The sequence below is a fragment of the Melanotaenia boesemani genome, chromosome 23, assembly GCF_017639745.1.
Source record: "Melanotaenia boesemani isolate fMelBoe1 chromosome 23, fMelBoe1.pri, whole genome shotgun sequence".
NCBI lineage: Eukaryota > Metazoa > Chordata > Actinopteri > Atheriniformes > Melanotaeniidae > Melanotaenia > Melanotaenia boesemani.
Genome location: NC_055704.1, coordinates 2,148,612 through 2,174,432, shown reverse-complemented (window position 1 = coordinate 2,174,432; position 25,821 = coordinate 2,148,612). Strand labels below are relative to the sequence as shown.

The following is a 25,821-nucleotide window of genomic DNA, read 5'->3' as shown; positions in this document are numbered from 1 at the left end:
CGACAATTACTGATTAAATTAGGTGCCAACCAAAAATTTTACAGCTCAGATTCAGATTCAGAAAACTTTATTACTCCTGTACGGACAATTCATTTGCAGCTTGCCACAGAGGACAGTGGCTCCAGAGCCCAAGCCATGACTCTAGGTGAGTGCAACTAAATCAAGCCAGAACCGCTCAACCTCACCTCAGACTCCTTCCCCACCAGGGAGGTGACATTCCACATCCCTAGAGCTAGCTTCTGCAGCGGAGGACAGCCCCGGACTGGCCATAGGGAGAACCGGGAGTATTCCCGGAGCGCCGGTCTAGGATTGGCCTGCTGACCTGCGTCTCTTTTTTTTTTTTTTTTTTTTTTCTTTTTCTTTCTCTTCCCGCCCAGGAGACAGGCCAGGCCAATCAGAGGCCACTCAGGCCAGTAGAATGTAAGGAGGGCAAGACGATTGGTTTATTACAATTAACACCCGCCCTAATAGTCCGTAGCAACCACACAGACAGCGCGTGTCGAGGGATGAGACGTGTGTCTGGTGCTACGGTGTGGGGGTGTAGCTACTGCTAGCAAACGACGGGATGGACTCCTCCCAACGAGGAAAAAGGAAAGGCGGCGCCGAGAGGGAGAGAGAGAGAAAAAGAAAGGCGCTGGAGGATGATGCGGCGAAATGCCTTAAAGTCACAGAGTGTGTCTCAAACCGCGCACTTACATGAGTGCACTGGAAGGTAGTGTGTAGTGCGCACTAAACACTACCTTCTGTAGTGCACACTATCGTGGGTAAGTCCTGATCCAAATTGAGCACTAACGTTTTGCACTTACCGGTAGTGACGTACCAGCTTAGCAGCGCCGCTCGGTTAATATACTTTTTTTTTCTTCCAAAATCCAAAATCACGTCAACATACGTGTTTGCATGTCATACTTTTATGCTAAAACAGTTTTTAAATAAGCAAAGATATCTTAACTGAATTAAAGTACGTTACATTATACATTTGTTTTTATTGCTGTTTACACTGATACGTTCACGTCTGCAACAGGAAACCGATTATACTAGAAATCATCATTCAAAATATGAAATGCAGTAATGAAGACGCTAAAACAGGGATGCAGAAAACATTTTATTTAAACTTTTTATTAAAACATTTCTCTCTTGCCGCCTCCTCTTCTCCAGAGCAGCGTCCAAGCCCGCAGGTGGTAAACGCCTCAGTGCCACTGCTGGCTCGGTAGTTTGATGCCACAGTGACCTACGGTGAACACAGAATGGCAGTTTATATAAAAGCAAACATTATTATGTACTTTATGGGTACTTTGTACATCACTTTAGATAAGAGTCTGCAATCAGCTACGGCTTCGTCAGTGTTACCATGGAAACGGGCCGGTTCTCTAACCAGCGGTGTTTCCTAATCAGTATTCAGATCAAGGACCATTTCGTTTACGCCAGAGACCCCGCAGTGCTTAATCTGGAGGTTCAGCAATCATGAATAAACATACGGAACCTATAGCATTAATCATTTTTAACACTTATAGCCCATCTAGATCCGCGAAATCGGCTATAAAACTGCTAACATTTACGTTGCTAACTCTACTGCAGCCTCCAACAAATGATCAGATCCATAACTGTCATCAGGGACAGAAGAGATAAGAAACATGCTGCAGTTTACATTAGAATTTTGATCAAATATCTTCATACTTACAACAGTAGAAAACAGCCTCCACCTGCATCGGTACCGCTGAGTCGGTGGCTGCCAGCTCTGAAAAACTGGTTGAAAGTCCCTCCCCTTCCGCTACGTCAGCAAGATGGCGTGCGTTTAGTGCGTGTAGTGTCCATCGTTTCGCACTAGATTTTTGGCCGAGTTTAGGGCAGCATCCGGGTACTTTCAGTGCACTGAGTTTTTACTGAAATTTCTGTGTCAGCGCACTAAGCACTTAAATGTAGTGTTCGAAGTATAGAAGTGCGCGGTTTGGGACACACCCACAGACTTATTCAGGCTCCCCATACCATTAAAAAAAAAAGATGCGTCTACAAGTAAGTTATTTAAAAAAAACACACAAAACTTTGATACAAAATACTCTTTTAAACACAGTATGAGGTCCAAGGACCCAAGGGTCCTTGAGGCTGTACACTTTCAGGCTTCACAGTGTAAATATGTAGCCTGTGTAGCCCTTGCCTTGAAATGAAGATAAATAAGACATAGGTTACACCAGGGGTTCTTAACCTTTCATGCACTGGGGCCCAACTTTTCCAGTACAAACTGGTCCGGGGCCCATTCGAACACCGTACTGGTTTAATTGGTCTCATTTTTGGTATAATTTATATTGAATAACTAAACCAGATCTGCTTCCAGTTTAACAGCTAAAACCTTTTAAAGTATGACATGATGCAATGACACCACCACAATGATACATATATCATTGTATATATGTGTTATATATATGATTGTATGTGACACTTCACATAAAACAAGAGGCCTGATATGTTGATAATTCATAGAATGTAATCAAATCAACTCCTACAAGAACACATTTAAAGGCTCAAGTCAGGCTGACAGACACAATATATGTAGTAGATTTAACTACAGCAAAAAAAGGGACTTGGAAAAATATGCTAATTTGATCAATAAAATGGTGAAGTGATTAAATATATTCGAACAATACTAGGTTTCGAATTAAATACATAAAAGTAAATTAATTTATCAAATATTTAAATGCATATAAAATATTTAATGACAGTGATTTATGTATTTCATAAACTTTTCTTACAATTTTAAGTTTTAAGAGACTTACAATTGAAAGTTGATAACCATGACAGATGTTTTTTGCTCTCTAATTTTGATTCTTCTCTTTGTTTTTGTTTGTTTGTTAAAACTTCCACCATCTTTCCCTCCAGTATTGATATTTGGTTACTAGATGCTGTTGAAGGCTTCAGTACTTCACTGCTAGTTAGCGTTAGCTTTCCCTCTATGTTGGTGTTTGGTTACTAGATGCTGATATTCTACATGACATGATTATGTTTAGCTCTAACCTTGGCACTACTTATTATGTAAAATATTTATTCTCTTAGTACTATCACAAATACAGCATTAAAGTTACTGTATATTTCAACCTTAAAAATTAAAGACCAGGGTGGCCTGATGCATGAATGACTCTTGGCCTGAAAAAGTTTCCCAGTCCGGCCCTGGCGGAGGATCAGACCGCCAGGGTTCCCGCCTTCGGCCATGGGGCTTGAGGGGATCCGGTTTGGTGGTCTCAGGATTGGGTCTCTGCTCTTCGTCGGGCCATGATCTTCAGCTCTCGCTGGAGCGATTCGCAGCCGAGTGTGAAGCGGCTGGCATGAGAATCAGCACCTCCAACTCCGAGACCATGGTCCTCAGCCGGAAAAGAGTGGAGTGCTTTTTCTGGGTCAGGAATGAGGTCTTGTCCCAAGTGGAGGAGTTTACGTATCTCGGGGTCTTGTTGGTCTCCTGGACACCTCCTGATGAGGTGTTCCAGACACGTCCCACCAGGAGGAGGCCTCGGGGAAGACCCAGGACACGCTGGATGGACTCTCTCGGTTGGCCTGGGAACGCCTCGGGATCCCTCCGGATGAGCTGGTGAATGTGGCCGTGGAGAGGGAAGTCTGGGTTTCCCTGCTTAGGCAGCTGCTCCCATGACCCGACTCCAGATATGCGGCAGACAGTAGATGGATGGATACTGAGTTGACAAAAAATACGAACGAAAATAAATAAATAAATAAGATTAAAAAGAACATTAGAAAAATGGAATGGAAAAATTTTATATAAAAGACATGGGTTAAATATCAAAACAAGTTACAAGTTACAACAAAAATTTTAAATGTCTTTAGAAATTACTTAATATAATTACTAAATAAACTGGTAAAATACAATCAAAAACACAATCACAAAATAATAATGAAACCAGATCAAACATAAGAGACTTGGGAAGAAATAAATGTAAATAAAACACCAATTATGAATATTAAAGAAAAAAAAATTAAAAATATATTTAATTAAAAGCTTTACTAAAAAGGCAAGCCTTAAGTTGTAAATTTGTCTCTCTAAAGGTGTTTTGTGTCTCTTTTCGGTTGGTTGCTTGATTGTTTTAAGTCATTTTGCACCTTTTTATAACATTTCTTCTCACTTTTGTATGTAAATATAAACAATAAACCAGTGATTCATCATTGCTTTAGGAGCAGAACCTGTTTGATCTGAGGAGGTTAAGATGAGTTGAAGCACATTTCTGAGTTTAAATGTTCAATCCTTCTGTAGTTGTTTCCTTTCCAATCCTCAAACATGATCAGCTCTGAACTTTGGTTTGTGACAGCAATGCTGAGACGGATGATGTCTGAGGTGTGGTTGTCTATATGATATGTAATCCCATCTCTCCTCACCTCCCAGCAGCATCGTGCTGTATAGAAATGTTTTCCCAAAGCTAAACGGGATCGAATCAAAAGACAGCAAGGCAGCTGGGAGAGACCGAGCCAAAAGAGACGGGCTGACCTCCCTGAGACCTGAACATGACTCTGACTGCTGTTCTGCTCTGCTGCCAGCTGTGTGTGTCTGTGTGTGTGTGATATTTGTCACCGTGGCGTGAGAAACGTCACTGCAGCGAAAGCACACCGCAGACATGCAGAGTGGATGAACTTTGTGTGGCCTCTGAAAGCAAACAGATTCATCATGGTTCAGTCTTTTTCTGAAATTTACTAGGAGCATCACGTGCACGGTGTAGTTGTATTTTATATGGTTACCATGGCAATGATAAAGAAATCCTGGAAAATGGAGATAGAATGGAGCAGAGTCTTGTTCTGTGCGTTGAGTACGGTGGCCTCTAAGGACACATGCAAGAGTGAAACCATTAAAATCTAGAAATGTCAAAAAAACAAACTAGTTGGAAGTGCTTCACTGCTTCTGGTTTCTGCATTGCTGTGATGTCATTACTGGAAAATATAATGTGGTTGAAAAGTTGACATGTAATGTTTGTTTACAGGTTTTTCTTTGGGAAAACATGGAGTACTGATGGAGTAACATCAGTAACAGAAGACTGGTTTTACTGGAGGACTTTTCATGTGAAAAACAACAAGAAAAAACAATGGCAAAAAAAAAAAAAAAAAAAAAAAAGACAACAAAAAACTAAAAACTAAACATTAATCCAGCTGTTGAGAACAACTGCTCAGTCAGTATTTACACTTGGTTTTTTTTTTTTTTGTTTGTTTGTTTGTTTGTTTTGTTTTTTGTGCAAGTTTGTCAATGTATTCTACCACTTCAAAAATATCACTTATTTTTCATAACAGTTCAATATTGTTGCAAATTTCAGCTCAAAGTCCCGTCACTCATTAGCATCTTTAGCAACTCCAGCTGTTCTCTGCTGTTTGATTGATTAATTAATCTCTTGACCTGTTGAATACCATGTTTTATTTGTGATGGAAATTAAAGCTTGAAACTCAAGATGTCCGCGTTCCAGTTGGAAAACTAGCGGGATTAGCTTATGAGCCAGGCTAGCTATTGCTAGCAATGATGTTTTTTCTTCCATTCGGTGAAAACATGGTAATAACATGTTCACTGATAGAGGTGGAAAAGTGTGTGACTGCATCAATGAGACGCGTGTTAATTAACTGTTTATTACAGTAGCTATAGGGTAGCTACCCTTAGCAAAGAGTAGTTTATTCATGTGTACTATGAGTATAATTATTTTGTACTAAAACTGAGACAGTATACTGAAAGTTTACTTTTTATATACTTTGTTATATACTTAAGAATAGTATGGTGAATGGTACTTAGCTTTTACTAAAAAGTATAAAGAAAAGTCTGAGACTAAGTACATTAATAGTACAACTTATACTTTCATACTAAAGCTTATACTTGTACTTAAGTATACTTTTTACTTCTTTCTGCCACAAAGTACTAATATTTAGTATATCTTGATCCAAGTACAGAATAAGATCAAGTCATCAACTCATGCTTACATTTAATTTAGCAGAATAAAAATGTTTTTCACTACAAACATTTGCTTTGAGGTATTACCCCTGTTTTAAACTTACATGTTCAAGATCATATAGAACTGGAGTTTAAAAGTTTACAGGAAATAGTATATATGCCCAACTGCAATACCCTTATGTTCCTAAAAGTTTAGTTTTGTAATTCTAAGTTCATAAAAGTATACTTAAAGTATACTTTATTAAACTAAAATGTGCACTAGAAGTATTTACCCAGTACACTAGTAGTATATAGACAAGTGTACTTGTATACTTAGACGAAGTCTTTAATGGGAATTCAATTGGAAACCTCCATTAGCTAACTGGCTAATGGTGTATAGCTAACAGTAGCCTAGCTTACACATACACGTTAATAAAAATGCATTGTTTTCCAGATACAAACACTGTAGTAGGATGTTAACATGACTGAAATTGGACAGTTTGTGTAGATTTGATGTAATGCTAACTGTTAGAAGTGCTAATAGGCTAAACATTGCGATAATGGAGTGATAGCTTTCCTGTTCAAGGCACCCATGATGAATTCTAAGGTCATTGCTGATGACTTTCAAAGTTGAAAGTCCAACTTTGAAAGCTAAAATCTGACCTCAAGGGTTGTTCCAGTTCATTTCAGTTCAACTTCCAAGTTTTAAAGGAGCGCATTATCAACATTTGCAAGTCTAGTTTAGCATTAGCATGAGTGTATTGGTAAACTGCAGGCAGTTTTGCCTTTTTTTGCGGTTTATACGACCTCTTCAATCACACCTGAAGCTTCATCTCATTTATCAGTTAAAGACTCCACCAGGTGGTGCAAATGAATAAAATTGCAGAAACTTATCTGACAGTCTCACCTCAAGTCTGTTGTTTTCAGCCTTGTAACTTGTTAATCAATCAAATTACCAATGACAAGAAATTTCGCTTGTGTTTTTGTTCATGTTGGATGCCTTATTTCCGAATTACTTTAAACTTCTCTGGGCAGTGTACAGTGAAAGTATCATGAAATGCCTCTGTTATTTCTGATGCTGTGAAGTGGTGGATGTCAGATAAAAATGAACATAAAATATCAAGATCTCAGCTCCCTGCTTGTTTATCATCTTTGATCTCTTTCTGTGTTCCAGACGTTTGGCAGGAAATGATTTAACCTTCATCCCCAAAGGAGCTTTCTCCGGCCTCTACAACCTCAAAGTGCTGTAAGTCATAAGTTGTCTTACTTGTGAGAACTTACTGACTTTCTGACATGGAGCTGGAAGATTCATGACTGCGATGTGAGATAAAGGCACTCAGAATTACCTGGACATTGATTTGAGCATTGTGGTTATTTTTAAATATGCTGTTATTGTCATTTTGCGTCCTTTTTAGGTATTTAGGTAAAGTTTGTGTAAATTGGATGTGTTCTGCAGCTCAGTTGGAAAAATATACATATAAATATTTTATTCATTGGAAAATGTAGTTGTGTTTAATTTTATGTTGTGAAATATGAATGTTTTTCGTAATAGTGTAAGTTGTGGTAGTTCTTTCAAAGATTAATTTTTATTTCCTGTAAAACAATAACAGACTAGAAACAAAGCAAGCAAAACAGAAAATGTACTTAAAATAATTTTTGAAAAAATAAAACATACAATTTAAGAAAACATAAAAGCTGAATAAAATAAATGAATGCATTTACTGACTGTCATTTTCCAGATGTACGGATTTTCTTATTTTACTTATTTCATTTATTGTTTTTTCAGGATGCTTCAGAACAACCAGCTGACGTCTGTACCTGCTGAGGCTTTCAACAACCTGCACAACCTGCAGTCACTGTGAGAACATTTCATTTCATTTACAGCCACGTCATAATACAGTATGTCTCATCTGTGTGTTGCCTATGTACTGTATTAAGTACAAGTAGCAATGATATACAAACCTTTCATCCTCAGGTTCCAAGAATCAGGACATAAAAAAACATAATCTGACACTAACCACATTTTAAAATGATCCAAATCCAACTTAAGGAGAGCAACAACACCTGATTTATTACCACTGTTACATTTTTCCTTGAACAACAGCTGAACCAAAATGCAGAAGAATCATGTAAACAACTAGATCCGGCCTTTTTGCTTACACTGGAATTAAGTGGGTCAGTCAGCCAAGTGCTGCTAACCAATTCATTTGATTAACTGATCTTTATTTTAGAGACTAACTCTGGACTTCAATGTAAAACAAACAGAAACAGAAATACATTTAAACAGAAGCTAAACTCTGGAAAAACTACACGGTTGACCAAAAAACAACAACAATGGTGAGGTTCTGGACATGAAAGAAGGACAGACCGCCTGGGTGAGCAGTAACATGGAGCAGGTGTGGCGATCGGTAACTAAAAACAACCTCTGTGACACAAGAACAGAAAACAACGAAGACACCTCCACAGAAAGAAGCAGGAAGTGAGACTAACAAATATTTACTAAACAAATAGAGACTAACTCAGAGGTACAGAACAAAATATAAAGAACACAACCTAGAAACCCCAACCTGGCCTTGAAGGTGCAGCGTGTAACAAAAATCATAGGTCAAAAGCAAAAAAATGTAATTATCATTAAAAATCACTTTACTAAAATAAACCATGTTTTTATATCTTCTTGCCGTGAGTCCACATACATAACAGCCGCCACATTTGTGCCAGCATTTTTACTACGGTGTCTCAGAATGGACAAACAACTTACAGCGAAGCTTTAAAACTGCAGCAGTGGCTTTGTTTGATAGAAGCTGGAGCACAGTTTAGAATAAGTAACACCTTAATGGGACCATAGAAGTACATGTGTACACAATATTGAAGTAGTCCCCAGTAGTGCAGTCATCGCCACACATGAGGCCACTGAACCCACTTTTGTTTATGTCTGGAAGAATTTTGACCATGGCCACTGTACAGTTACAACCATGCTATACTCATCTGTACCACTAGATATCAGTCATTCTTACATGCGGGACCTTTAAGAGAGTAATCCTGTAAGTGCTCCAGATGATTCTTTGCTTTGTTTTCTTATAGAGAACAAAAAGCTGGTAAAATCAAAGGAACAGGCTGGAAATTAAACAAGACTTGAGAAAAAAAAAAACCCCACAAACACAAGCTTATGTTAAAAAAAACTGGCAAATTAAATCACATCCAATTTAGAAAATAACCTAAACCTAAAAAATATCAACCAAAAAAACTAAAAATATATTATTTAACCAAAATAAAACTAAACAAAAACATAACCAGGTAAACTGGAAATGCACATGAATCTGAACAAGGAGTTAAACTAAATCCACTGATATAACAGGAAAAAACATAACTCAATAATACATCAGAAACTTAAATACAACAAAAGCCACAGGACCAGATGATTTCTTAATTTCCCTAAACATTAAAACTTTAGAACTAAAATGGTGGTTTGGTTTTGAGTGCAGCTCTGTGTAAGGGAACTTAATCTAATGTAAATTTGACCTAAACAGAGTCTAAATGTGGGGACCTGCTGCTTAAAGAAAGTCAAGTCCCCACAATGTCATTGTTTCATGTCATGCACACACTCATCCTTTAGTCTCAGTTTACTCAGTGGTGGAAAGGAATCTCTCTCACGCACACACAGTCCAGTATAGTAATGTATGTTGTGCAGACAGTGTGTTCTCTCAGCCTGATGACAGTAATTATACTGAAACTGTACCTGTGTGTGTGTTTAGATAAGAGTATAAGAATAAAGACATCTGAGTCTTTCTTTAGGAATAAGGTCTCTCTCTCTCTCTCTCTCTAATTTATCTGATGGTCGATTATGTGAAGTCCCATCCTTCTCGTCTCTCTGTGTCTGAACAGAGGAGCTTTTGTTAGGACGGACAGACGGACAGACACAGCTCTTCACATGTGTGTGCTGCATGACCTGAAGAGGAGCTGGGAGGTTTCTACCTGAACTCAAGACAGAAAAAACAAAAAGCAAAGGGGGCGGGTTGAACATGATGAGCACTTAACTCACTAATTTATATACTTTTAGTACTCTGAGATTTTAATTATTAGTAAAAACTGTCCCACAAAATATCTGTAGTACCACACTAACAAGCCAAATATTCGATTTTGATTAAATACGGCTCAGTGAGTAACATAAAACACGCATTTGGTTTGGAGAATTAGAGGCTTAATCTTACAGCTGCCGGTAAGACATCAGATTGTCTTATGAGCCCACTTAATTTAAAGAAAAATAGGGAGGAAAAGAAATCCCCTTGAACCCCTAACATTTGAATTAATTCACAATTATATAAAAACAAAATAAATACAGAAAAAAAGGAAAAAAATACAACAAAAAATATGACTGGAATAAAATATAATTAAAAATCAAATGAATTAATAATTAAATACACAGTATAAATAAATAAGAAGAATAAATAAATATAAATAATAAATAAAAAGTAAATAAACAAAATAGTAAATTAAAAAGTAAAAATTTAAAAAGATAAAGTAGTTTGTCACAATTTTGCAAAAGTAGGCATCAAGGATTTAAATCTCAAGGCCTTCGCATTTCCTATTGAAGGTGGTTTAAGCAGACAGCTGTCACCGTGGAGGAACAGACGGGGGGTCGCATGGGATTGGGAAAATATGTTTTGTCGAATGTTTTGTCAACTTGGGCTCTTGGAAACATGCTGGTCTGCACTCCAGACCACTTGGTGGCAGTAATGCACCAATTCAATTTTGCCAACTGCCAAAAAGTGTGAAGAAGAAGAACTGCAGCCCAGAGATCAGGGCTTACTGAACGCATCGATGGGGAGGGCGCTGGGAATGTTTATTCCTCCAAAGCGGGGGCACGGTAGAAAAAGTTTGAGAACTACTGCGTTAATCCCAGGTATCCACAGCATGCAACTGTAAAGGTATCAGGTTAACAATGAGGCAGGTGTTGGTGGTGATCCTACGCGCTCCATCACTGCAGCTCTGTACATAATTAGTGCACAGAGGGTCCAAAGTGGGCAGTTAAGGCCGTTTTATGCTTGATGCAGAAGATGGATGTGCAGACCGACGGACAGTTTCGCCTGTCTTCTGCGTCGGTTACTTCCATAATTTGGTCTGTTTTCAGGGAGCTTAGCTATCCGTCTCTTGACATGGAAGACAGTGCAATACCACCAGAAATCCTGGGGCAGTATTGAGCTAACTCAATACTTGTGCCAGCGAAAGGAACAAACCAGAAAAAAGAAGAGGAACAGGAAGAAGGTGATGCAGAACCGCCAAATAAAAAGCAACGGAAAAAGAAGGAGATGCAGACGAAGAAGAAGTTGAGAACAATAACATTCGCATGTACTGACACAACTGTAGACACGGGCAGTTGTAAACAACTTTATAGAGGTGCATTACCGCTACCAATAGGGGTCAAAACGTGGAAGTGACCTCTGAACTCTGAGCACTGCCCACTTGTGGATGAACTGACTTATTACCCATGGAAACGTAAAAGAGCCGTGGAAGTATGAGGACATATGACGAATCTGTCCATCAGTCTGCATTTTTGTCTTCTGCGTTGAGCATAAAAAGGCCTTTACTGAAGAAACTTTGCATCTCTGTCAATGTGCTGCTTTCAAACCTTCATCTTAGTGTATTGCCGGGTTTGCAGTGATGCAGCATTTCAACCGTACTGTTCACAAAATTAATCCTCTTTATTAAACAACCTGGGTTCTGCAAAGTCTCCACTTTCCACAAAGAAGGCAGAAAGATTTACAAGCTAGTTGCTAATCCAAGGCTAATGCATTGTGTTGGGCCTGTTTAGCTGCTTTTGCTCTCCTTATGCACTCAATTCTACTGTTTCATAAATGTGGGAAACAGGAAACTGATGAAAAAATGTTGAACGGTCCAACTTCAGTAAAGCAGTTTTCCACCTTTTGGCATGTTTTAAGCAACTACTGTCTTACACATATTACATGTTTACATGCAAAACTCTGATTGATTAACTCAGGCTTTTAACAAGAAGATAGCTTGAAAGCTTTAAAGGTGATTTGGTAGTAAATGATAAAGCAGGAGAGCTTAATGTTGTCATTAAAGAGCCATGATATTCAGAAGCTACTTCCATTATGCTTGCACATCTTACCCCCAATTTCCATCGGGTACATGTGTGCTGCATTACGGCTGCCTCTGCATCTATTTGCGGCCATATTAGTCAATGCTTTGGTTCACACCGGGCGCACCACAGCGTGTCAGAACGCATCAAACTCAGCAGTTCAGATGGGGCCGACAGGAAATCAGACACAGGAGCAGTGTAAAAGTGTCTGGTAATTTTCAAAACAAAAGCCCCCTTGCAGGTTTGCGCTCGCTGAACCATGTAAACATCACACCATTAATTGGTGTCTCACTGTTTTTTTTTCATCATGGATGACGAGACGTTTATCCTGGCAGTGGAGAATCACAAGATCCAGCTAGGTGGACTGCACTCGCGGGCGCTCCGTACCTGACACGCTCCCGGTGTGGACTGATGCACCACGGAGGTCGGAACAAAACTGCGGCGGAGCCGTAACGTGGCAAACATGCACCTGGTGGGAATGAGGGGTTAGCCTTTAATATTGAGACAGAAATCAGGTTAGAAGATGCTTCCAGAAACTACACACTAACTACAGTATTGAAATTATTTTATTTTGACCCACTCTTGACCTGACCCAAACAACAGCATTCTAACAAGGGTCAAATTTCCATTAACTTTCCTCATGCCTCATTCAGATATGCCCGAGATTCTGACAGAAACAGCCACGGTGTGCACAATATTTAATACAGTTTTACATGACACTGGACAATAAATTAAGTGAGGTGCATCGCTGAATTCTTCATTGTATTATTATATTAAAAAGATTTTATTAAATTAGTGCAAAATAAATCAATAAATAATGCAGATTTGTTTTCATTTCTAAAGATTTTTTATTTACGTTACTTAAATTTGAAGTTATTGCATCCTGAGTTCAGAGTCTGACGAATTCACTAAAACTTGCCTGAATACTCTCTACAACAAGTGTGTGCTCATTAACATACTTTCCTTTGGCCTGAGAGCCCAACAGCTTGTTAAGTGGTTGTCAGGCAGCCTGCTGATCATTCCTCTGCTCCTGCTCAAACTCTTGATTTCTAATGTACATCTTAAACCACTTCAGGTTAAGTAAATCCTCCCATTTCGTACCCTTAGTGAGCAAACACTGAGTTTCTCTTGAACAGTAGCTTTCTGTTGCTGGATATTTGTTGCAATGCACTTAAAAAGCACGTCCTCTTTGACTTTTGAAACATGTTTTCAAGTTTCATTTTATATTGGAGCAAAACCAATCACTAACTTTACTTACTTGTTGTAAATTAATATCTCTATATAGGCGTCTGGACGCCAACCACATCTCCAGCGTTCCGTCTGGTTGTTTCTCTGGCCTGCGCTCGCTGCGTCACCTCTGGTTGGATGATAACTCTCTGACGGAGGTCCCGGTGGAAGCTCTCAGTGAACTTCCTGCCCTGCAAGCCATGACGCTCGCCCTCAACCACATAAGCCACGTTCCTGACCACGCCTTCAGCAAGCTTGGCCGCCTGGTGGTGTTGTATGTGCACACACACAACATATTTATATACTGTGCAAGTGTATTTTCAAGATGGTTCCCCTGGACAGGGGATCACCAACTCTAGACCTCTTGGTACAGACTCATGCAGGTTTTAGATGTTTCCCTGCTGCAACACACCTGATTCAAATCAATGGGTCATTAAGAGGCTTGTGCAAAAGTCGACAATAAGCTGTTGGATCTATTTAAATTTAATCAGGTGTGTTGCAGTAGGGAAACATCTAAAACATTCAGGACACTGGTCCAAGAGATCCGGTGTTGGTGATCTCTGCCCTGGACTTTCCCACTAATCTCTGTTTGCTTCATTAGTAATAAATTACAGGAGCATTTTTAAGACAAAACTCACGAAGGTTCCTCTGTTGGTTAACTTTTTAGTTTACTAACAGTTTTGCTAGTAAGTTTGAGCTAACCAGTAAGTAGTAACCTAGCCAGTTGGTTGTTCAGTTAATTAATGACTTTGTTAGCTTATAGATTAACACACGCACACACAAAAACAGACACACACACTCATTATACAATTAGTTATTGGTAAATAAGCTACCAGCTTTGGCCAGACATTTTGTTTTCTTTAAATTAGCAAGGTAGCTTGTGGCTCCTTCATACATTAGTTACATGCTTGGCAGTAGGTTAGTTGCTTAGTTTGTTTGTAAGTCAAAATATAGTCATTTAATTTCTGTAATTTAACTTACTGTTTGCCCCAGAAGTAGGTTAAGGGGCTTGTAAATTAAGGCCCATTTATGCTCCCTTACGTGCGTAATTAGTGGCTGATGACTGGTGATCATTTGTCACAGCCAGCAAAATTCAGGATCAAGACTTCTCATGAGTATGTATGAAAAAGCTATGAAAAAAAATCAAAATCATAATCATGATTGCTAATGCTTTTTAAAATTTAATTTCTTAAACTGTCTTCTCTTTCCTTTTATTACAATGTGTGCAGCTTGACTTACAAACTAATGACAAACCAGAAGGCTTGCCGTATGTACTCACATCTTTAGTTTGTTGGGAAGAAGTTTGTTCAGTTACAATGTTTTTAAGCTTTTTCTTAAACTAAAACCCTATCAATAGATTTACTTCAAGTCAAACTCAGAACTAAAAGGAAAATTCATCAGAAAACTTCAGATGTGATCAGACCATCTGATTTGACAAAAATTTAATCAACACGCTCTAGATATGTGAAAACTCCTGTATTGGGTAGAGTTTTTGTGTTTGTGTTTGTGTGAGTGCTCATGTTGCTAGGAGTCATGGCTGAATTAAGTTGAACCGCGACAGCAACCGTCCCTGTCTGTCTGTATTAGCTCCTTAATAACCTGCAAACTCCCTGTTTGCGTGTGTGTGATGGCATTCAGTGCGGCAGCATTGAAGTCTGCTGTCATTTCTTTTGTCTAATAGGCTTGAAGCTAATTTGCATGAAATTACCAAGAGAAAAAAACCTTCTTGAGAGGCCCCAGGGCCCCTTTCAAAAAGACACCCACACATGCACGGACACACACACACACACACACACACATTTATATACACGCACTCTTTGTCTGCTTCATTAGTCCATCAGTCTCCCTCTCTCTCTCCACAGGCATCTCAACAACAATAGGATCGTTACCATGGGAACGAACTGCTTCCACGGACTCCACAGTTTGGAGACGCTGTGAGTTTCTGTGTGTGTTTGTGTTTTTGAGGGGGAGCTGGAGCAGGGAGGGGAGAGTTTAGGTCAGGGTGAAGGGTTAGCAGATGAGAGGGAGTTTTAATTTGCACATATGGAGAAGAATTCTGTTTTCAGACAAACCTGGATGGGTTTCATCTCTGTAGATGCACTAAAGGTACAAATTTAGACAGGACAGTCTAGCTAGCGTGGCTTAGCACAAATACGGGACTCAAGGGAAAATTGTTGACATAGATCAAACTAAATAGAAGAAATACAGATAAAAACACGTTAACATGAATCTTTTTATGTAGCAGTAGGTGTGAGGGGCTATGTGCTGTGTGTAATTTGAGGAACGTCTGTGTGTGTGTGTGTGTGTGTGTGTGTAAAGAGATGTTTCTGTTTTCTCAGTCAGCCAGAGAGGCAGGTTTAAACACACAAACATACACTGCCTTCATTTGGAAATACTTTGGTGTGTGTTGAGGTGACTCTGTGTGTGGCCCGGGCTGTATGCTAATCATAATTACTATTCATGCATACTTACACACACACATCTACACACACATGTACTGCATGTGTTTGTGTGTGTTGGGAGGCTGTACCTGTTCAATCAGCAATATTAAACTAGCAGAGATTCGTGTTATTCTGGAACTGCAAACACCAACAGACCGATGAGGAAAAACAGAAACAAAAACAGAGAAAATAAATTAATTCTACCAGTTTGTCTCAGTCTTACTGAAAACACATCCAGATTTTAAAAGAACCCACTCTCACCAGCGTCACTGTCGACCTCAGCTGCTAAGCTCAGTTTCACATCAATTTTGGCTCATTTTTCTGGTTCGGGCGAGTAAAGATGATGGAATCCAGCTTTCAAAACAGGTCAAACATTTGAGAGTCTCTAATCCGAATCTCCCAAAAACAGCTGTTTAAAAGAGTGTTCGTCTAATCTGGCAAAGGTGACCTACCAGCTGTTTCTGGTGAATGAACCCATGTAACTGACCCACAGCTTCCCACGTTTGATATTACAGATATTCCCAGACATGAAAATACTTCCTGAACAGTACTTCTGTCCGTTTTCCTCTTGTGGATGTCCACCACAGCTGTTGCTTTGTTTCTTCTCAAGATAAGAGCTCTATTTTCTGGTTAGGATTTCTATTTTTACTGAATTTCAACCAGTAGCAGCATCATATATACCACCCCCATCTGGTGAGAAATGCTGCCCAGTTTATTTGGTTAAACAAGGCTACAGAAATGAGCATATAAACAATTTATTTACAGCATTTAAAAGATCATTTCAGATTTGATTCATTAGTGAATGAATGAAAATAATCTTAACTAACATTAGCCCCATTTCCACCAGCAGATCTGGGTCAGTATGGGTTTCCACAGCGAATTGTACCCTTACCTGGTAATCAGCTTATCGGTCTGATAGCGATAGATGCCTCAGCTATGTCCTAGCGTGATGTCATAGCGGTGTAAGGCCTTCCTTAAATTAAAACGAAGAAGAACGTAGACAACCAGCAGTTTGTCTTCTTTCTTCTTGGCATGTGTCCTAGATTTAAACATGGAGCTGTTCCTGCTTTGTTCTTATTGAATTGTCACACAGGAAACGATGATTCTTTAGACCAATCAGCAGGTTGCAGTGTGTCAAGCGCCACTCTTTTGAGTTGCATCTGTAAGAATGGGGCCCCAACAGAAGCCTCCTGAAAAAGTAGGACAGTTGGATCGGATATTCTAGCACCTTCCCAGTTTTTTGCCTGTGGAAACACATGCAAAAAAAAAAAAAAGAAAAGTGAACTACCTGGTTTTCCTTCCTGGTTGTAGTTCTGATAGAGGTTTTCCTTCCTGGTTGTAGTTCTGATGGAGGTTTTCCTTCCTGGTTGTAGTTCTGATAGAGGTTTTCCTTCCTGGTTGTAGTTCTGATAGAGGTTTTCCTTCCTGATTGTAGTTCTGATGGAGGTTTTCCTTCCTGGTTGTAGTTCTGATGGAGGTTTTTCTTCCTGGTTCTGGTTCTGATGGAGGTTTTTCCTCCTAGTTCTGGTTCTGATGGAGGTTTTTCCTCCTGGTTCTGGTTCTGATGGAGGTTTTTATTCCTGGTTCTGGTTCTGATAGAGGTTTTCCTTCGTGGTTTTGGTTCCGATGGAGGTTTTCCTTCCTGGTTCTGGTTCCGATGGAGGTTTTTCTTCCTGGTTCTGGTTCTGATGGAGGTTTTGCTTCCTGGTTGTAGTTCTGATGGAGGTTATCCTTCCTGGTTGTAGTTCTGATAGAGGTTTTCCTTCCTGGTTGTAGTTCTGATGGAGGTTTTCCTTCCTGGTTGTAGTTCTGATAGAGGTTTTCCTTCCTGGTTGTAGTTCTGATAGAGGTTTTCCTTCCTGGTTGTAGTTCTGATGGAGGTTTTTCTTCCTGGTTCTGGTTCTGATGGAGGTTTTTCCTCCTGGTTCTGGTTCTGATGGAGGTTTTTCCTCCTGGTTCTGGTTCTGATGGAGGTTTTTATTCCTGGTTCTGGTTCTGATAGAGGTTTTCCTTCGTGGTTTTGGTTCCGATGGAGGTTTTCCTTCCTGGTTCTGGTTCCGATGGAGGTTTTTCTTCCTGGTTCTGGTTCTGATGGAGGTTTTGCTTCCTGGTTGTAGTTCTGATGGAGGTTGTCCTTCCTGGTTGTAGTTCTGATAGAGGTTTTCCTTCCTGGTTGTAGTTCTGATAGAGGTTTTCCTTCCTGGTTGTAGTTCTGATGGAGGTTTTCCTTCCTGATTGTAGGTCTGACGGAGGTTTTCCTCCCTGGTTCTGGTTCCGATGGAGGTTTTTCTTCCTGGTTCTGGTTCCGATGGAGGTTTTGCTTCCTGGTTGTAGTTCTGATAGAGGTTTTCCTTCCTGGTTGTAGTTCTGATGGAGGTTTTTCTTCCTGGTTCTGGTTCTGATGGAGGTTTTTCCTCCTGGTTCTGGTTCTGATGGAGGTTTTTCTTCCTGGTACTGGTTCTGATGGAGGTTTTCCTTCGTGGTTTTGGTTCCGATGGAGGTTTTCCTTCCTGGTTCTGGTTCCGATGGAGGTTTTTCTTCCTGGTTCTGGTTCCGATGGAGGTTTTGCTTTCTGGTTGTAGTTCTGATAGAGGTTTTTCTTCCTGGTTGTAGTTCTGATGGAGGTTTTCCTTCCTGGTTGTAGTTCTGATAGAGGTTTTTCTTCCTGGTTTTGGTTCTGATAGAGGTTTTCCTTCCTGGTTGTAGTTCTGATGGAGGTTTTCCTTCCTGGTTGTAGTTCTGATGGAGGTTTTCCTTCCTGGTTGTAGTTCTGATAGAGGTTTTTCTTCCTGGTTGTAGTTCTGATAGAGGTTTTCCTTCCTGGTTGTAGTTCTGATAGAGGTTTTCCTTCCTGGTTCTGGTTCTGATGGAGGTTTTTCTTCCTGGTTCTGGTTCTGATGGAGGTTTTTCTTCCTGGTTTTGGTTCTGATAGAGGTTTTCCTTTCTGGTTGTAGTTCTGATAGAGGTTTTCCTTCCTGGTTGTAGTTCTGATAGAGGTTTTCCTTCCTGGTTCTGGTTCTGATAGAGGTTTTCCTTCCTGGTTGTAGTTCTGATAGAGGTTTTCCTTCCTGGTTGTAGTTCTGATAGAGGTTTTCCTTCCTGGTTCTGGTTCTGATGGAGGTTTTTCTTCCTGGTTTTGGTTCTGATAGAGGTTTTCCTTTCTGGTTGTAGTTCTGATAGAGGTTTTCCTTCCTGGTTGTAGTTCTGATAGAGGTTTTCCTTCCTGGTTCTGGTTCTGATAGAGGTTTTCCTTCCTGGTTGTAGTTCTGATAGAGGTTTTCCTTCCTGGTTGTAGTTCTGATAGAGGTTTTCCTTCCTGGTTCTGGTTCTGATGGAGGTTTTTCTTCCTGGTTTTGGTTCTGATAGAGGTTTTTCTTCCTGGTTCTGGTTCTGATAGAGGTTTTCCTTCCTGGTTGTAGTTCTGATAGAGGTTTTCCTTCCTGGTTCTGGTTCTGATGGAGGTTTTTCTTCCTGGTTCTGGTTCTGATGGAGGTTTTTCCTCTTGGTTCTGGTTCTGATAGAGGTTTTTCTTCCTGGTTCTGGTTCTGATGGAGGTTTTCCTTCCTGGTTGTAGTTCTGATGGAGGTTTTCCTTCCTGGTTGTAGTTCTGATGGAGGTTTTCCTTCCTGGTTGTAGTTCTGATAGAGGTTTTTCTTCCTGGTTGTAGTTCTGATAGAGGTTTTCCTTCCTGGTTGTAGTTCTGATAGAGGTTTTCCTTCCTGGTTCTGGTTCTGATGGAGGTTTTTCTTCCTGGTTCTGGTTCTGATGGAGGTTTTTCCTCTTGGTTCTGGTTCTGATAGAGGTTTTTCTTCCTGGTTCTGGTTCTGATGGAGGTTTTCCTTCCTGGTTGTAGTTCTGATGGAGGTTTTCCTTCCTGGTTGTAGTTCTGATGGAGGTTTTCCTTCCTGGTTGTAGTTCTGATAGAGGTTTTTCTTCCTGGTTGTAGTTCTGATAGAGGTTTTCCTTCCTGGTTGTAGTTCTGATAGAGGTTTTCCTTCCTGGTTCTGGTTCTGATGGAGGTTTTCCTTCCTGGTTGTAGTTCTGATAGAGGTTTTCCTTCCTGGTTCTGGTTCTGATGGAGGTTTTTCTTCCTGGTTCTGGTTCTGATGGAGGTTTTTCCTCTTGGTTCTGGTTCTGATGGAGGTTTTTCTACCTGGCTTTCCTCTCCACTGTCTCCTTGTGCAGCTCAGGATGGAGGATTGAATTAAAGAGATTTCATCCAGTCTGTTTCTTAGCTAGGTAATTATTTTATTAATTGTTTCATATCAACACAGGTATTATAAACCGGACTAATGTGGACCACATAACGGATTTCTTTTTAATCGGAATGAAATTGGACTACGATGAACTGAACTGTCTCTTGTATAAATAAATATTTGTTTTCATCCACTACTGCTGAGATAAACAAAAGATGGAGTTAATTTTTCAGTTCGGTGACATTTAAGTGTAGAAAAATGGCTTTTCTGTTTCATGTCTTCTTAAAAAACAAATCTTTTTTGCAGTGTTTTGTCAAATTTTTTAATGAGCAAACTAAGAATGGCGGATGGAAATACTCACACTGTCTGAGAAACAAACAGGATAACTGAGACGAATCAAAAATCTGTGGACCCCCCTCTGAACTATCAAATAAAACCACCCATCCAGCTCTGATCTGATCCCAACTGCACGAATAAAGCTTTGGAAAGAAGGCACAGCAGCTATTGTTGTTACCAATCATCGTCTGGACACACACATGGACTCACACAATCAGACACACACTGAAACAATTTCAATTTAATGGTATTTTCACAATGTGGCAGCTTCATTCCACACACAGCGTATTTGTGTGTGTAATAGCCACCTGCATCCCAGAGATGGATGAGAGGAGCTAATTGGAGCCATGTGTGGACTCCAGGAATGCTCTAGTCTCTATTTTTGAAGAAAGAACAGAGAGCAGGGAGGAGGCACAGTTAAATGTTTTTTTAATAGAATTAAAGGATGTGAGTAAAAAAAAGATTAAAGCTAAGCATGATGCTTGAAACACAAACATTTCCATGAAACACTTTCCCAGCCTAAAGCCGACGTTCCCACAGTACTGTGGCCATTCCATGACGGAGCAAACACTGAGCTGTCATTCCCATTATGAGGCTCTGGTACCAGTTTAGAAATATAATGTCTATTGACAGACTGCTATCACCAATGAAACAATGAAGACATGGCATTCCCAGACTAAAGGGAAATGTTCCTTGAGTTTAATTGCTCAAAAGTTGGCATCGCTGTTTTACCCTATAACATTCAGAGAATCCATAGTTTAGTTGTTTTAGAAGTCACCACCATGTAGTAGATCATTCCCAGTTCAGGTGTAGTAAAATAAGACAAAGATAAGATGAGATAAGATTAGATTTTATTGTTTTTCTTATGAGAAACTTCGACATTTAGGACGACACACTTGGCATAACAGCTCATATATACAGTCTGATAATATTGCAAAATGTTCCAGCCCAGTATCCCCATTCCCACTGTTCCCAGTACACATTTAGAAACATGCAGTCTGAAATGTTCCGTCTCATTATCTCATCCTTCAGCGTTGAAGTGTTTCAGCCTCTTTGTGAGACAGTAAAGTAGTTTCTTTAAGTCAATGATGCCTACAAAGTAAGATGGGTCTTTCCAAGTCTCGTCCTTCTCAGACTGGGAAAGAGCCTTTCCTTGTACATGAAAAGCACCAAATTGAACCGTCCTAACGAGTGAACATCACAATAATCATCGTGCTGTCAACTAGACCCACCACACGCAACAGTTAAAAAGTGACATGGCTGCTAAAAAGCTGCAAACTGATAGCTGGCGACTTACCTGTACTTTGATGGAACACATTAAACTGCAATGCTAGCAACGTCATGATGACACATGCAGTAAAAATAACCCGAATTCAATCCAGTTTATTTATAAAGTGCTAATAATAAGGGCTTCTTCCTGTGGTCTATTTGTTTAGTACAATCAAATGTCTGTGCACATATACACATGCATGCAGATAAATACCTTTACATATACACATAAATACAACCTCCATAAACTACTCATTTAAACATATATTAATATGTATATATGTATACACATATATACATATATGTACACACACAAGGTCTGCAAAGTTTTTTTTAGTAAGCTCTACAAAGGGATTTAGGGGGAGTGAACTCTGCTTCTGGTTTACATTAAAATAAAAATCAATAGCATACTGTATAATGCTAAAAAACAAAACAATGAATAATTAGGCTGTGAAACAACTTCACACTACAGTCAACCAGTAAAGGCTCCAATCACATTACAGGAGCCTGAATAGCACGTCTCAGTATTCTTACGCAGAAGGAAGCTGATTGATCCGGTAATCCGGTCGCCATCACCTTTTAGTTTCTGGTTTCCTTCTGCGGTAATTCTTCAGGCAGTGCACCGCAGCTACACTAGAAAAGCTGGTTTCTACATCAAGAGGAGTCAAGCTTCCGAGATTTGGCCTCATATGCATTTAAACTTGATTCTGTAATGTTGGTTCAACATGAATTAATCAGGTAAAAATTGAGTTGTAAAGTTAGAGTAAAAAAACAGAAAGTAACAATGTACATGTTACACACATGTTTCCTTTAATAAAAACTGAATTAAAAAATATGAACGAACAGGCAGATTCTTTGTTTTTGGTGTAGCACGTTCTCCACCACGCAACCATTTTAAAAAGAGGCTTTTGCTCTGCTGCTTTTGAGGGTGGTAGCATGCGCTGTGAGGACTGGATGAATTGAAAAGCTAGTAAAAAGCTCAAGAAGATGACAGTTGGGAGACAAAAGAGAGGAAAACTCTCATTTTGATACAACAAAGCCTTCGGGACTAAGTCTTTGAAGCATCTTTGACATGGGAACAGTCCTTCGGCAGGATTAGAAGTGGCATCCCAGAAACAGCTGCTGTTGGAGATCCTTCTAAGTGCAGCCAAAGGCCAGAGGGTTTCCATTGTTGGCACCAAAGATGTCCTGCGAGTATCCTGGACTGGTTGGCAGCTGAGTTTGGAACCGTAGAAATGAGAATCAGGGCCCGGTTGTTCAAACATTGCTATAGAATAGGATCAAATCTTAAAAATGGGTTGTTCAAAAGCGAAATCCGGATTCCGAAATCAGCTTGGATCACGTAATCCCATCCTGGTTGTTATCCAGATAAAACCTTCACTTTGGGTTGTTCAAAACTTCTGAGTAGGATCCAGATAACTTTGATCCAAGAAAACAGGATTATCCTGATCCCAACAGAGGGCAGGATTACAAGGTGGATTTCAGGAGGAAACTGCGGTAAAACCTCAGATTTGAACAAGTATCTTTTTGTCGGCGTATATGCTAATATTTATACGCTGCACCTGACTTACAGGGATAAAGTGTTTAAAATAGGCATAGGCTACCTGTTAAGCCTTTCAGCATAGTAAAGCAAGAATAAAACATGACATCATCATGTCCCCATGAAATACACCCCCAAAGAAATTCTAGAACAAACACACACAAAATAATTGACCTTCCTGTCAATCATCGCTGTATAATCAGAAAAGAACCTGTCAGAAATAATGTCTAACGATTGCATCCCTCACTACAAGTCTCGTCCGTCCCTCCTTCTGACAGAAAGCCGGAGGCTGGGCCGCTACGTCTACACGGGGCTCCGGTGCGTAACTAACACTGTCACAGAGAGGGACGCTGCGCCTTCGTGAAGACATTTCCAGAATATCCACAATGTAGTTGTTAACGGATTAGTTTTATATTTTGTTGTGGCTTTGATGGGAAATCATACTATTAAACATAGAAGTGGATGTTCGTGACTGCTGTGTGTTGTCGCCAAGTGAAACTTACTTAAAGTGACCTCATACCAGGGGTCTACCTGTTCTTCACATAGCCGGAAGCCCGCATTGTTTTAAAGGCTGGAAATCCAGATTTGGTGATCGGGGTGATCCAATCCAATGTTGCTTTGAACAACCGGGATAAAAGTAAGCTGGATTACATGATCCTCCATCCTGAAATACAGATAGCTTTTATCCACTTAAATGTTTTTAAAAACAGGCCCCAGAGCATCAACTCACCGGGGAGCACTTCTACAGCCATATGTCCATTTTTTTTTCCTCAGGGATTTGAATTACAACAGCCTGGTGGAGTTTCCTACGGCCATCCGCTCACTCAGCCACCTCAAGGAGCTGTAAGTCCCAACTGGCTCATAAACATATCTGGATACTTTGAAGGAACATGTAAAAGAATAAATTAAACTAATTTATGTTATCTTTCTCTTTAGCGGTTTCCATAGCAACAACATCCAGTCTATTCCAGAGCACGCCTTCACTGGGAACCCTTCACTAATCACCATGTAAGTACCTCCATATTCTACAATTATTATTAAGGATTAGATTCTTTAAATCTTCTTTCTTACGATTGTACTTCCACCTGAATTAATGTTTGTCCTTTTCAGCGCTTCGAAATGTTTAAACTTTTCAGTATTTGTTGCTTAAAAGTTGTAATCTTAGAAATTAGCATCCAGGATAAACCCTTAACCCAACACAATGGAACCAAAGTGGACGACAATGTTTATCGTCGTCTTTCGTGTTTCCGTGTAAGAGAAAAAACATGTTTCTGTTTGTGTTTTGCAGATTTTTCTACGATAATCCCATCCAGTCTGTTGGACGTTCAGCCTTCCAGAACCTACCGGAGCTTCGAACGCTGTGAGAAACAAACACATTAAACTCAAGAGTAAAGCTAAGAGTTGTTCAGACTCACTAAGCTCTACTCTGTTTTTTAGCTTTACTTGGGCAATTGTGTCCAGGCTGGGAAATTTTCTGAAAACAGAGCTGGAATGAGATTACAGTCGGTTTTAGACATGTGTACACACGCAAAGTCCTAATATGATAACCTCAGAAAACAGGCATAAAGGTGGTGTTTGTTTTCAAGCTGTAAATATAAAATAAATTCTGTAAAACTCATTATTTGGATCTCAGACCAAGAAGCAAAAGAATGGATGGATGGATGGATTATTTAAAGTTTTGGAACAGAGGGAAAAGCCCTCCTGATGAGGGAAGAAATCAACTTCTGCACACTTTACATGTTATTGCATTTTGTTGCCACTTGGGGGCAGTACTCCTGAAAACTGGCGAACACTCTGCTGTGTGCTGCTCTCGAGTGTGTTGGTGCTTTAACTTTGCTCTGATGTGAAAAGACAGAAGCCAAAGATCTGCTTAGTGTTGGAGTGAAACTACATGTTGAATAACAAAGATGTTTATGTAGCTGTAGTTTTTGTTGTTCGCCCTTCTTCACTTGAGATTTCAGCCAATCAGCATTCCAGCACCGTGTAGCATCACCTCTAACATCTATCTGTTGTTAGCAAATGGATTACTCTGTGAAAGTATAAATGGCCCTAAACAAAACTATAACTCTTAACAGCTAAACAAACTGTGGAAAACAATATTTTAGTTGCATCATGCTTAACAAGACAGCGTAAGATCAGAGCAGGATCCTAACATGGAACACGTAATTTTCTTTCATTACATGAGCAAATCCACTAATGAAGTGAATCTGGATCTTGCCCTATAATGAATATAAATGTCTTGATATAATAAACAAACAATCAAACACAGCCTAGGTTTGGACCAGGAACCTTCTCCCGTTGAGACAACAATGCTAGCTTTCACACCTCCGTGAATCACCTAAAATTGGAGTTTTCTAACTTATTGATTAAGAATAGAAAACTATAACAGGGAATTTATGGTTAAGACCAACTCTAGTTCGTAGAGGTGCATCCCCGTCTGTCCCGTCTGTAGTTTCTGCGTGTGTTGATGTGTCGTATTGATTTATTTTACCTGGTTATGAACGAGCAGTGGAGATGATTGATATATGACTCAGTGCTTTGTTGTAGCTCACCTTCCAACCAAAAATGAATGCATGTAAAACATTTAGTAAAAACTAACACGGTTAAAAAGATGTTATACAAGTGTGATTGAGAACTGCAGAAAGTACTCTTGTTCCTGATTTATTCTCTAATACGTAACAAAATTAATATTATGCTGTATTAAATAAGATGTAAAAATGATAAAATAATTAAGAAAATGTTTTCTCAGGTCATAAATCATGTGAAAGATTACTGTTTTTCCATTGACAACCATAAAACTGACTACAACTCTCGCCCCCTGT

At 39.6% G+C, this 25,821-nt stretch overlaps 1 protein-coding gene across 2 annotated transcripts in view; it reads left to right on the top strand.

The window, feature by feature from the left end:
* Window positions 1-25,821, top strand: part of LOC121634677 (leucine-rich repeat-containing G-protein coupled receptor 5-like) — a 53,814-nt gene that overhangs the window by 13,560 nt on the left and 14,433 nt on the right. For both annotated transcript variants that reach the window (XM_041977537.1, XM_041977536.1), the window contains exons 3-9: window positions 7,068-7,139; window positions 7,680-7,751; window positions 13,276-13,491; window positions 15,080-15,151; window positions 23,774-23,842; window positions 23,936-24,007; window positions 24,288-24,359. In XM_041977537.1, coding sequence (XP_041833471.1) covers window positions 7,068-7,139; window positions 7,680-7,751; window positions 13,276-13,491; window positions 15,080-15,151; window positions 23,774-23,842; window positions 23,936-24,007; window positions 24,288-24,359 — 645 coding nt within the window. The remainder of the gene's footprint in view (window positions 1-7,067; window positions 7,140-7,679; window positions 7,752-13,275; window positions 13,492-15,079; window positions 15,152-23,773; window positions 23,843-23,935; window positions 24,008-24,287; window positions 24,360-25,821) is intronic.